Here is a 12,774-nt window from a genome sequence, read left to right on the forward strand (position 1 = left end):
GGGAAGAGATGATTTATAAAACCTGCAGTGAGAGGACAAGGGGGAGCAGCTTCACACTGACAGAGAGGGGCTGGGGCAGGAATTCCTCCCTGGGAGGGTGGGCAGGCCCTGGCACAGGTGCCCAGAGCAGCTGGCAGTGCCCAGGGCCAGGCTGGACAGGGCTGGGATGGTGGAAGGTGTCCCTGCCATGGCACTGGGTGAGGTTTTGGGTCCATTTCAACCCAAACCATTCCATGGTTCTGTGAGCACATTGCCCAAAAATCCCCTTGCACCTAAACTGGGGGGGTGAGGAGCTGAACCTCCTGAGCTCCCCAGTCTGAACCTCCTGAGCTCCCCAGTCTGAACCTCCTGAGCTCCCCAGTCTGAACCTCCTGAGCTCCCCAGTCTGAACCTCCTGGGCTCCCCAATCTGAACCTCCTGAGCTCCCCAGCCTGAACCTCCTGAGCTCCCCAGTCTGAACCTCCTGGGCTCCCCAGTCTTTGGATGTTTGGGATTAAATCCATGAAAACATTTCCCAGCCCAGCTGGGGCTGCCCCTGGCAGTGCCCAGGGCCAGGCTGGACACTTGGGAGCACCCTGGGGTGGTGGAAGGTGAGACTGGATGAGTTTTTGGGTCCATTTCCACCTAAACCATCCCATAATTCTGTGACAACACTTCCAAAACGTGATAACATTTTTTACTTCAGCCTTACTTTACTTTTTCACTTAAGGCTCAGCCCATCCCATCACGCTCAGCAACCCACACAGCATTTTAATTTGGTTTAATTTGGTTTAATTTGGTTTGATTTGGTTTAATTTGGTGAAATCTGGATTGATTTGGAATAATTTTGGAATAATTGATTGGGAATAACTTGGTTTGATTTGGTTTAATTTGGTTTGATTTGGTTTGATTTGGTTTAATTTGGTTTAATTTGGTTTGATTTGGTTTAATTTGGTTTGATACAATCTGGTTTGATTTGCTGTAATTTGGTATAATTTGGTGTAATTTGGTATAATTTGGTTGGATTTGGCATCATTTGCCACAAACAGATCTCCTGAAGCTGAATCCAAGCGGGAAGTGAGAACATTTCCACTTCAAGTTTTGGGATTGTCACAAAAATCTGACCAAAGACCTCCTTGGAAAATCACCACGGATGGAAAATGTTCAGATTTCAACAAATTAGACTCTGAATTTTTACCCTTTGCACCACTTAAATCCCATTTTTTACCCCAAATTTCCAAGCCCACAATGAAATTTCCTCCTTCAGCAATCCCAGGCTGAGCAACCCCACCAAGACTGAGACACCCAAAGCAAATATTTGTATTTTTTGTATTAAAAAATTATATAGATCGTGTCAAATAAAGCCATTGTTCTGTGTACAAATTTATCCAGGACAAAAAATAAAACTCTTTGAACAACACTGTGTAAAAAAAAAACCCAAAATAAACCCCAAAAGTGCTGGCTGCTCTTCTGTGAATTCTAGAAGCAACAGAAATCAGGGAACACCTAAACTGCACTGCACGACTCAGGGAAGGCACAAAATTCCATTTTTTGGGGGTGAAAATAATTTTGTTTTTCTCTGCCAGGCTCCTTGAGCTGATGGAAAGAAGGAAAATTCAACTGAGAGACCCAAAACTGCTCCAGAGCCACCTCTGAGCTCATTGCTGCTGCTCCTCCTCCTGGTTTGGGGCTTTTCTCTGGGTTTTAGAGAGATTTGAACCCAAAAATGAGAATATCAGTGATGGCAGCTCACACAGGAGGGGAGAGTGAAATTCTGAACAATCTGAATTCCCCTCAGCTTGGATTCAATCTGAATTTTCCAAGCCATTTTGGATTCAATTTGGATTCTCCTCAGTTTTTATTCAATCTGAATTCTCCTCATTTTTTAGATTCAATTTGAATTCTCCTCAGCTTGGATTCAATCTGAATTTTCCAAGTAATTTTTTATTCAATCTGAATTCTCCTCAGCTTGGATTCAATCTGAATTTTCCAAGCCATTTTTTGATTCAATCTGAATTCTCCTCATGTTTTATTCAATCTGAATTCTCCACACTCAGTTTTTTATTTAATCTGAATTCTCATTTTTGATTCAATCTGAATTCTCCTCACTAATTTTTTGATTCAATCTGAATTCTCCTCAGTCAGTTTTGGATTCAATCTGAATTTTCCAAGCCATTTTGGATTCAATTTGGATTCTCCTCAGTTTTTATTCAATCTGAATTCTCCTCATTTTTTAGATTCAATTTGAATTCTCCTCAGCTTGGATTCAATCTGAATTTTCCAAGTAATTTTTTATTCAATCTGAATTCTCCTCAGCTTGGATTCAATCTGAATTTTCCAAGCCATTTTTTGATTCAATCTGAATTCTCCTCATGTTTTATTCAATCTGAATTCTCCACACTCAGTTTTTTATTTAATCTGAATTCTCATTTTTGATTCAATCTGAATTCTCCTCACTAATTTTTTGATTCAATCTGAATTCTCCTCAGTCAGTTTTGGATTCAATCTGAATTTTCCAAGCCATTTTGGATTCAATTTGGATTCTCCTCAGTTTTTATTCAATCTGAATTCTCCTCATTTTTTAGATTCAATTTGAATTCCCCTCAGCTTGGATTCAATCTGAATTTTCCAAGTCATTTTTTATTCAATCTGAATTCTCCTCACTCATTTTTGGATTCAATCTGAATTTTGTTATTCATTTTTGGATTCAATCTGAATTCTCCTCATTCAGTTTTTGATTCAATCTGAATTCTCCTCAGCCATTTTTTTATTCAATCTGAATTTTCCTCATTTTGGATTCAATCTGAATTCTCCTCAGCACAGAACTGATTAAATAACCAAAACCCAGAGGAGCACCAAGCTCCTGCTCCCAAACCTGCTGTGAAATCCATCCAGTCCTGGGTCCCTCCAGGGGTGGAGCTGCTGCCTCACCTGAAAATCCTTCTGAGAGCATCACAAAGAGCCTGGGACACCTGCACAGGTGAGGAGCTGCTGGGAGTGTTCCTCCCTGCCAGAAAATCCTCCTTGAGAGCATCCCAGAGTGCCTGGAGCATCTGGACAGGTGAGGAGCTGCTGGGTCTGGGCCTCCCTACCTGAAAATCCTTCTGAGAGCATCACTGAGTGCTTGGGACACCTGCACAGGTGAGGAGCTGCTGGGAGTGTTCCTCCCTGCCAGAAAATCCTTCTGAGAGCATCACAAAGAGCCTGGGGCACCTGCACAGGTGAGGAGCTGCTGGGTCTGCTCCTCCCTGCCAGAAAATCCTTCTGAGAGCACCACAGAGTGCTTGGGACACCTGCACAGGTGAGGAGCTGCTGCCTCACCTGAAAATCCTTCTGAGAGCATCACTGAGTGCTTGGGACACCTGCACAGGTGAGGAGCTGCTGGGAGTGTTCCTCCCTGCCAGAAAATCCTCCTTGAGAGCATCACAGAGTGCCTGGAGCATCTGGACAGGTGAGGAGCTGCTGCCTCACCTGAAAATCCTTCTGAGAGCATCCCAGAGTGCCTGGAGCATCTGCACAGGTGAGGAGCTGCTGGGAGTGTTCCTCCCTGCCAGAAAATCCTTCTGAGAGCATCCCAGAGTGCCTGGAGCACCTGCACAGGTGAGGAGCTGCTGGGAGTGTTCCTCCCTGCCAGAAAATCCTTCTGAGAGCATCCCAGAGTGCCTGGGGCACCTGCACAGGTGAGGAGCTGCTGTTCCTCCCTGCTGTGCCCAGAACTGCTCGGGCTGCACTGGCAGAGCCTCAGGATCAGCCACTTTCTGTGCCAAACAGCTCCCCAGTGTCACTGCTGCCCTCAGGATGGCCCAGAAGTGACCAAAGAGGGCAGTGCCCCATTCCCAGCAGGATTTGGAGCAGGGAGGGAGCTCCAGGCTGTGCCTTCTCCAGCACATCCCAGCCCAGGAGCTGGGGCAGCACCTTCAGGGCTGTTTGCACCATCCCAGGGGCTCCTGCAGGGCTGCCCCCAGGACAAGGGGGATGGAATTTGGAGGTGGTGGAGCCGCTGTCCCTGGAGGAGTCTGAAGGACTGGATGTGGCACTGAGTGCTCTGGGTCACTGATCCCAGGGGCCTTTCCAGCTGAAAGGATTCTGTGATTCTGGTGTGTTTACATCCCACCTACAGCTCTGATCACCTGGATGAAGTTGCACACAAAGATTCCACATCCATTTTCCTGGAAAGAAATCTGTCCCATGAAGGCACGAGAAATTCAGTGACCTCCAAGGCCAAGACACTTTGTTCAGCCTCTCACACTGTGGAGAGCAGCAAAATCCTCTTTTCCAGCTGGGAAAACCACAGATTCAGTGAGGCTGGCTCCAACTCCAGGAATGTTTTGCACAGTTCAGCTCCCAGCTTGCTGTGACCGAGGACAAACACTCCAAAGTGTCAGGGCCACCAAGCCATGGGTGGCCAACACCTGCTGGGTCCAGTAAAAAACACATCACAACAAACAAAGTACAACTGTCCCTGGGTCTGAAGTTCAACACCCAGAATCAAGGCAACATGGTTCTACAGAAAACCACCTGGCAGGGTGAGGCAAAGTCCCCTCGAGTGTCACACACCCCTCAGCGTGTCACCGAGCTCCTCTGGCTACTAAAGGTCACAGCTTTTGTCCCGTTCTGCAGAGGAATTCTGCTGTTCAAGTGACTGAATCCTTCTTCCTCCTAAAGGGGGACTTGAGTCTTTTCCAGACGCTGCTTTTGGGCTTGGATTTCCTCTCCAGGGCCATCACGGCCTCCTTCTCCTTGCGGCGGATCTCGCGCACCAGCGCGTGGAACACGTCGTCGATGTAGTAGCGGAACGCGGCCGACGTCTCGAAGAAGGGGCAGCTGAACTCCCTGGCCAGGGCAGAGCCTTCCTCCTTGGACACCTGCAAAACATCAGCACAGCGAGTCAAAAGGCAGGAGTTTATTCCTTTGCCTTTCTCTGGTTTGCTCTCTGTGCCTCTGCTCCAAGGGACAAATCGCTCCCACCCAGCTCCAAGGGTTTCCAGAGATTCCACCCGTGCCAAGGCAGAGCCTCCCTCCTTGGACACCTGCAAAACATCAGCACAGCGAGTCAAAAGCCAGGAGCTTATTCCTCTGCCTTTCTCTGGTTTGTGCTCCAAGCACAGATGGATTCCACCCAGCTCCAAAGGATTGATTCCACCCGTGCCAAGGCAGAGATTTCCTTCTTAGACACCTGGGAAACCAGAGCACACCCTGCTCAGGGAAGGCAAACCCCAGGAGTTTATTCCTTTGCCTTTCCCTGGTTTGTGCTCCAAGCACAGATGGATTCCACCCAGCTCCAAAGGATTGATTCCACTCGTGCTAAGGCAGAGCCTCCCTCCTTGGACACCTGGGAAATGAGGGCACACCCTGCTCAGGGAAGCCAAACCCCAGGAGTTTATTTCTTCTCCTTTCTCTGTTTTGCTCTCTGTCTCTCTTTGTGGACACTCCAAGCCCTAACACAGATCAATTCCACCCAGCGCCAAGGGTTTCCAGAGATTCCACCCGTGCCAAGGCAGAGATTTCCTTCTTAGACACCTGGAAAACCAGAGCACACCCTGCTCAGGGAAGCCAAACCCCAGGAGTTTATTCCTTTGCCTTTCCCTGGTTTGTGCTCCAAGCACAGATCAATTCCACCCAGCTCCAAAGGATTGATTCCCCTCGTGCTAAGACAGAGCCTCCCTCCTTGGACACCTGGGAAATGAGGGCACACCCTGCTCAGGGAAGGCAAACCCCAGGAGTTTATTTCTTCTCCTTTCCCTGTTTTGCTCTCTGTCTCTCTTTATGGACACTCCAAGCCCTAACACAGATCAATTCCACTCAGCTCCAAGGGTTTCCAGAGGATTGATTCCACCCATGCTAAGGCAGAGATTTCCTCCTTGCACACCTAGAAAATGAGTGCACACCCTGCTCAGGGAAGCCAAACCTCAGGATTTCATTTCTTGGCCTTTCCCTGTTTTGGTCTCTGTCCCTCTGCTCCAAGCACAGATCATTTCCACCCAGCTCCAAAGGTTTCCCATACTAAGGCAGAGCCTGACTCTTGGGACACCTGGAAAATGAGGGCACCCCCTGCTCAGGGTTCCAAATGACTTTGTTTCTCTTAAACTTCAACTGAGCTCTTCACCATGTGATATTACACACTTCTATTCAAATTACACACTCCTAATCTCAGTTTTATCATTCAACTTTGGAATCCTTCTTCACAGCCTCAGGTCAAATGCAGTGCTCTCTTGTTCTGGCAGCACAGACAGTGTAAAATTCTCAGAATCCAGAATAGACTTTGTTTCTCTTAAACTTCAACTGAGTTCTTCACCATGTGATACTACACACTTCTAGTCAAACTGCACACTCATACAAGTTCTATCTTTCAATTTTGGAATCCTTCATCAGAGCCTCAGGTCAGATGCAGTGCTCTCTTGTGGGTCTGGGCCTTTAGGCACAGAAAGTTTAAAATTCTCAGAATCCAGGGTTCCAACAGACTTTGTTTCCCTTAAACTCCAAGTTTTCCACCATGTGATATTACACACTTCTAGTCAAACTGCACACTCCTAATCTCAGTTTTATCATTCAATTTTGGAAGGCTTCAGGTCAAATGCAGTGTTCTCTTGTTCTGGCAGCACAGACAGTGTAAAATTCTCAGAATCCAGAATAGACTTTGTTTCTCTTAAACTTCAACTGAGTTTTCCACCATGTGATATTACACACTTCTAGTCAAACTGCACACTCCTAATCTCTGTTTTACCATTCAATTTTGGAAGGCTTCAGGTCAAATGCAGTGCTCTCTTGTTCGGGCAGCACAGAAAGTTTAAAATTCTCAGAATCCAGGGTTCCAACTGACTTTGTTTCTCTTAAACTCCAAGTTCTTTACCATGTGATATTACACACTTCTATTCACACTGCATGCCCATAATCCCAGTTCTGTCACTCAGTTTTGGAAGGCTTCAGGTCAAATGCAGTGTTCTCTTGTTCTGGCAGCACAGAAAGTGTAAAATTCTCAGAATCCAGGGTCCCAACAAGAACAGACTTTGTTGCTGGGACTGCTACAGGCACCTTTTTCCCCACCACACTCTGTGTGAAACCAGCGCCGCTCTCAGCACGGAAACAACGCAGAACACCAAGGAAAAAGCACAAACCCCTCTTGCTGCACTGCAGCAGCTCCTCAGGGAGGGCTCCCTGTTGGGTTCTCCAGGTCAGGACTGAAGGCACCTGGGATGGTATTTTTGTTATTTCTGATCTATGTTACTGCCTCACAGCCCGAGTGAGTTGTGCAGTTTCAGGAGTTCTGCAGTTTCATTAGAAGGCACAAAATGGCTAACTAGCTCTTGTAACAAGGTCTTTTAAGACTTAACTATCCAATTAAGAACTGACACCTGGATTATTTCCCTTTTAACCCAGTAACTGATCCCTCCAAGCCCACAATGCAGACTTTTCTTCTTAAAACCCCAAACTTTCAAGTTTTCCACCCTGTGATGCTACACACTTCTAACCAACTACACACCTGTAATCTCAGTATTATTAATCAATTTTGGAAGCCTTCTTCTCAGCCTCAGGTCAAATCCCGTGTTCTCTTGTAGGTCTGGGCCTTTAGGCACAGAAAGTTTAAAATTCTCAGAATCCAGTGTTCCAACAGACTTTGTTTCTCTTAAACTCCAAGTTTTCCACCATGTGATATTACACACTTCTAGTCAAACTACACACTCCTAATCTCAGTTTTATCACTCAATTTTGGAAGGTTTCAGGTCAAATGCAGTGTTCTCTTGTTCTGGCAGCACAGAAAGTGTAAAATTCTCAGAATCCAGAATAGACTTTGTTTCTCTTAAACTTCAACTGAGTTCTTCACCATGTGATACTACACACTTCTAGTCAAACTGCACACTCATACAAGTTCTATCTTTCAATTTTGGAATCCTTCATCACAGCCTCAGGTCAGATGCAGTGCTCTCTTGTGGGTCTGGGCCTTTAGGCACAGAAAGTTTAAAATTCTCAGAATCCAGGGTTCCAACAGACTTTGTTTCTCTTAAACTCTAAGTTTTCCACCATGTGATATTACACACTTCTAGTCAAACTGCATACTCCTAATCTCAGTTTTATCACTCAATTTTGGAAGGTTTCAGGTCAAATGCAGTGTTCTCTTGTTCTGGCAGCACAGAAAGTCTAAAATTCTCAGAATCCAGAATAGACTTTGTTTCTCTTAAACTTCAACTGAGTTCTTCACCATGTGATATTACACACTTCTAGTCAAACTGCACACTCCTAATCTCAGTTTTATCACTCAATTTTGGAAGGTTTCAGGTCAAATGCAGTGTTCTCTTGTTCTGGCAGCACAGAAAGTCTAAAATTCTCAGAATCCAGAATAGACTTTGTTTCTCTTAAACTTCAACTGAGTTCTTCACCATGTGATATTACACACTTCTAGTCAAACTGCACACTCCTAATCTCTGTTTTACCATTCAATTTTGGAAGGCTTCAGGTCAAATGCAGTGTTCTCTTGTTCTGGCAGCACAGACAGTGTAAAATTCTCAGAATCCAGGGTCCCAACAAGAACAGACTTTGTTTCTGGGACTGCTACAGGCACCTTTTTCCCCACCACACTCTGTGTGAAGCCAGCATCGCTCTCAGCACGGAAACAACGCAGAACACCAAGGAAAAAGCACAAACCCCTCTTGCTGCACTGCAGCAGCTCCTCAGGGAGGGCTCCCTGTTGGGTTCTCCAGGTCAGGACTGAAGGCACCTGGGATGGTATTTTTGTTATTTCTGATCTATGTTACAGCCTCACAGCCTGAGTGAGTTGTGCAGTTTCAGCAGTTCTGCAGTTTCATTAGAAGGCACAAAATGGCTAACTAGCTCTTGTTACAAGGTCTTTTAAGACTTAACTATCCAATTAAGAACTGACACCTAGATTATTTCCCTTTTAACCCAGTAACTGATCCCTCCAAGCCCACAATGCAGACTTTTCTTCTTAAAACCCCAAACTTTCAAGTTTTCCACCCTGTGATGCTACACACTTCTAACCAACTACACACCTGTAATCTCAGTATTATTAGTCAATTTTGGAAGCCTTCTTCACAGCCTCAGGTCAAATCCAGTGCTCTCTTGTTCGGGCAGCACAGAAAGTCTAAAATTCTCAGAATCCAGGGTTCCAACTGACTTTGTTTCTCTTAAACTCCAAGTTCTTTACCATGTGATATTACACACTTCTATTCACACTGCATGCGAATAATCTCTGTTTTACCATTCAATTTTGGAAGGCTTCAGGTCAAATGCAGTGTTCTCTTGTTCTGGCAGCACAGAAAGTGTAAAATTCTCAGAATCCAGGGTCCCAACAAGAACAGACTTTGTTTCTGGGACTGCTACAGGCACCTTTTTCCCCACCACACTCTGTGTGAAAGCAGCGTCGCGCTCAGCACGGAAACAACGCAGAACACCAAGGAAAAAGCACAAACCCCTCTTGCTGCACTGCAGCAGCTCCTCAGGGAGGGCTCCCCGTGGCCCTTACCTGGCGCAGCTGGCTCAGGTCAGACTTGTTGCCCACCAGCACCACGGGCGTGTCGTCGGTGCGGCGCACGCGGTAGATGAGCTGCTTGAACTCGCGCACCTCGTGGAAGCTGCGCCGGTCCGTGATGGAGTAGCAGATGATGAACCCTTCTCCTGCCCTCATGTACTGGTCCCTCATGGCTGTGAACTCGGCCTGCAACACAACAACGTTCTTCATGCAGGATTCCTGTCCCTCCATGGCTGCTGCACGAGGTGCCAGCTCACGTACCTGTCCTGCTGTGTCCAGGATATCCAGGTTGGCAGGCTCGTCGTCGATGCGGATCCGGATCTTGTAGGCGTCCTCTGGATCCCCAGGACACCAAAAAATTGGGATACAAGCACAACACTCGTCAGCTCACACAGGAAATGCTACCCCAGAAGCACCCAGCCTGCCAGGAGCACTGGACTGCCTCAGTCTGAGCTTCGTTTCAATTAATTCAGTGCAATTTCTCATTGCTCTGGTGTGATTTAATATTTCGTGTGCACACAGCTCAGAAATTCATTTTGGTCACCTTGGTGGGAAACAGAGGAGTAACATTTTGTTCTCCTCAAAGCCAGAAAAGATCTGTGATTCAAGGGAAGAGCTGCTCACCAACAACTGCTGATTTCTTAGAATCTATAATTTCTTAAAATTAGAATACACATCAGCAAAACAAATGAAACATTACATATGTAAATGTTATTATAAACACCATCTAAAAATGATCTGTCTATAAATATATAAATGCACAAATATTCTGTCCCTCTTAAGAGCCACTGCAAAACTTTAAGAACTCGTTCTCAGCAAGAATTTGGCTTTTTTCCCCTCCCCTTTTCTTTCCACTGAGTTGGCTCAGGTTTCTCCTGGAGATGCTGCTGAGGCTCTACAGCACCAGAGTGAGGTGTTGAGCACTCTGACCCCTCTCAATTTCTCAAACACAAAGAACAATTTGGCCTGACAAGTGAACAGCAAAGAGCTGATCACAGCACAGAGCCTGGAATCTGTGAGGGAGAACTGAAAATGGCTCAGCAGCTCTGCCAACACAGACAGAGACAGGGATGGATGGCAAAACAATTAAAGAGAGGAAACTCAGCATTCACACCCCACTCTCAGATCACAGAAACACAGACAGGGTTCAGGCTGGAGGGAACCGCAGAAAATCACCTGCAGAGACACCCCAGGGCACAGGTGGGCCCAGGTGGCTCTGGGATCCCCAGCAGGGCCATCCCAGGGCACAGGTGGGCCCAGGTGGCTCTGGGGTCCCCAGGTGGGCAGGGCCATCCCAGGGCACAGGTGGGCCCAGGTGGCTCTGGGACCCCCAGGCAGGGAGGCTCCACAGCCTCTCTGGGCTCTGCTCAGGGCTGGCACTGCCCAGGGCAGCAGTTCTGCCTCCTGGGCAGGGGCAGCTCCTGGGCTCAGGCCCTGCCCGTGGCTCTGGGGCCATGGCTGGGCCTGGAGCAGAGCCTGGGGCTGCCCTGACCTCTGCACACAGGGACAGACAGACAGGGACAGACTGGGACAGACACGGGGACAGACAGGGACAGACACACTGGGACACTCATGGACAGACAGGGTTACCCAGGGACATCTGGGGACACCCAGAGACACCCAGGGACACCTGGGGACAGCCAGGGCTGACCCCTCTCCCTGGGGCTCCTCTCCAGGCTGAGCAGCCCCAGCTCCCTCAGCCTTTCCTGGGCAGGGACCCTCCAGGCCCTTCAGCATCTTTGTCACCCTGCAGGAGCTGCCTGTCCCTGCTGTGCTGAGGGTGCCAGAGCTGGCACAGCCCTGCAGAGGTTCAGCACTGCCCAGCTCACTCCCTGACCTGCTGATGAGTGATCAGAGATCAATCCACAGCCAGATTTATAGATAGCTTTGAATTGAACAGTTTAAAGCAACGGGCTTTAACCTGCCAAGGGAATGAATGAAAAGAGATTTTCCTCACCGATGGTGGGATCGTGGTCCTCTGGGAAGCGGTGACTGATGAACTGCATGGTCATGGCTGGAAGCAGAAACCAGGGAGCAAATGAGCAGCTCAGCCCCCAGCTCCCCGGGTCACAACGTTACCCCAGAGCCCTGGCACAGACCCAAACCGAGCACCGAGCGCGGGGCTGCCCTCGGCCCGGGGATGCTCCGCCCGTGTCCTCAGGCGGGACGAGCTCCGGGACGCGGCCGGAGGCGGAAGGCGAAGAGCGGGACACCTCGGGAGGAGCCGGGACAGCCCAGGATGGGCCGGGACACTTCGGGAGGAGCCGGGACAGGGCGGCGGGGACAGCCCGGGATGGGCCGGGACAGCCCGGGACACTTCGGGAGGGGCCGGGACACCTCGGGAGGAACCGGGACAGGGCGGCGGGGACACCTCGGGAGGGCCGGGGAGGGGCCGGGACATCTCGGGAGGAGCCGGGACAGGGCGGCGGGGACAGCCCGGGATAGGCCGGGACACCTCGGTATAGGGGAGCCGTGATGTCCCAAGAGGGGCCGGGACACCTCGGGAAGGGTCGGGAGCGCCCGACGGGGACACCCCGGGAGGGCCGGGACACCTCGGGAGCGGCGGCACCGCGCCCAGAACGGGGCTCTGCTGAGGGAACGCGGCTCCCCCCGGCCCCGCGGGGTCCCGGGGCCGGCGGCGGCCGCAGCCCCGCACTCACCGCTCTTGCCGACGCCTCCCGCACCCAGCATCACCAGTTTGTACTCGCGGGACTGCCCCGGGGCGCCGCCGCCGCCGCCCGGGCGGGCTCCGGGATCCATGGCCGCCCCCTCAGCGCTGCCCCGGCCCCGCTCGCAGCGACACCGAAATGGCGGCGGCTCCTCCGCCTCAGCGCCCGCCCGGGCCCGCCCCGGCCGGGGAGCGCAGCGGGCGGGGCCCGACGGCGGCTCGGTGGGGACACAACGGGACAGGACGGGGACAGGGCGGGACACGGCGGGGACACGGCGGGGACACAGCACCGGCCCCCGGACCCGCACCCCCTCAGCCCCAGGACTGCCCTCCCGGATCTCGGGGTTTCTCTCAGCTCCCGGCTCCCCTCCCAGCCTGCACTCCCTCCCCCATTCCCCACATCCCCAGCACCCAGCGACTCCCCCCACCCGAACCCCCTCTCCAGCCCTAGATCCCCTCAGCCCCTCGGTTCCCCCCCAAGCCCCAAGCCCGAACCCCTCTCCCAGCCCCTCCACCTCCGGGGACCCCCTGATCCCTGGGGACCCCCAACCCCAGACCCCCTCCCGGCCCCAGGACTTCCCCACAGCTCCCTGGCCCCAGGGCTTCCCCAGCCCCACATCCCCCCCACCCTTATCACAACCTC

General features: G+C 50.3%; 1 protein-coding gene across 5 annotated transcripts; it reads right to left on the bottom strand.

Moving 5' to 3' along the window:
* Positions 1–672: 672 nt before the first annotated feature.
* On the bottom strand, positions 673–12,304 carry RIT1 (Ras like without CAAX 1). Of its 5 annotated transcripts, none has more exons than XM_059870849.1 (7): positions 12,124–12,304; positions 11,421–11,477; positions 9,725–9,798; positions 9,458–9,649; positions 3,652–4,844; positions 2,644–3,491; positions 673–2,295 (listed from the first exon to the last, which is right to left on the bottom strand). In XM_059870849.1, exons 1-5 carry the CDS (start codon positions 12,221–12,223, stop codon positions 4,614–4,616), a joined length of 654 nt encoding a protein of 217 aa, XP_059726832.1. In that variant the 5' UTR covers positions 12,224–12,304; the 3' UTR covers positions 673–2,295; positions 2,644–3,491; positions 3,652–4,613. The 5 variants fall into 5 exon arrangements, with proteins under 5 accessions (XP_059726832.1, XP_059726834.1, XP_059726830.1 ...); XM_059870851.1 differs by having other exon boundaries at positions 673–1,947; positions 2,089–3,491; XM_059870847.1 differs by having other exon boundaries at positions 673–3,491.
* Between the last annotated feature and the right edge of the window lie 470 nt (positions 12,305–12,774).

Source organism: Haemorhous mexicanus, chromosome 31, assembly GCF_027477595.1.
Source record: "Haemorhous mexicanus isolate bHaeMex1 chromosome 31, bHaeMex1.pri, whole genome shotgun sequence".
In the NCBI taxonomy this organism is placed as follows: Eukaryota; Metazoa; Chordata; class Aves; order Passeriformes; family Fringillidae; genus Haemorhous; species Haemorhous mexicanus.

Bases quoted from the DNA above. Each gene is read 5' to 3' on its own strand.
- RIT1 (XM_059870849.1), bottom strand. From the start codon at position 12,223: ATGGATCCCGGAGCCCGCCCGGGCGGCGGCGGCGGCGCCCCGGGGCAG. The intron at 9,799-11,420 runs GTGAGGAAAATC...CTGGGGATCCAG, and splicing joins GGACCACGATCCCACCATCG to AGGACGCCTACAAGATCCGG. The intron at 4,845-9,457 runs GTAAGGGCCACG...GATGTTTTGCAG, and splicing joins ACCTGAGCCAGCTGCGCCAG to GTGTCCAAGGAGGAAGGCTC.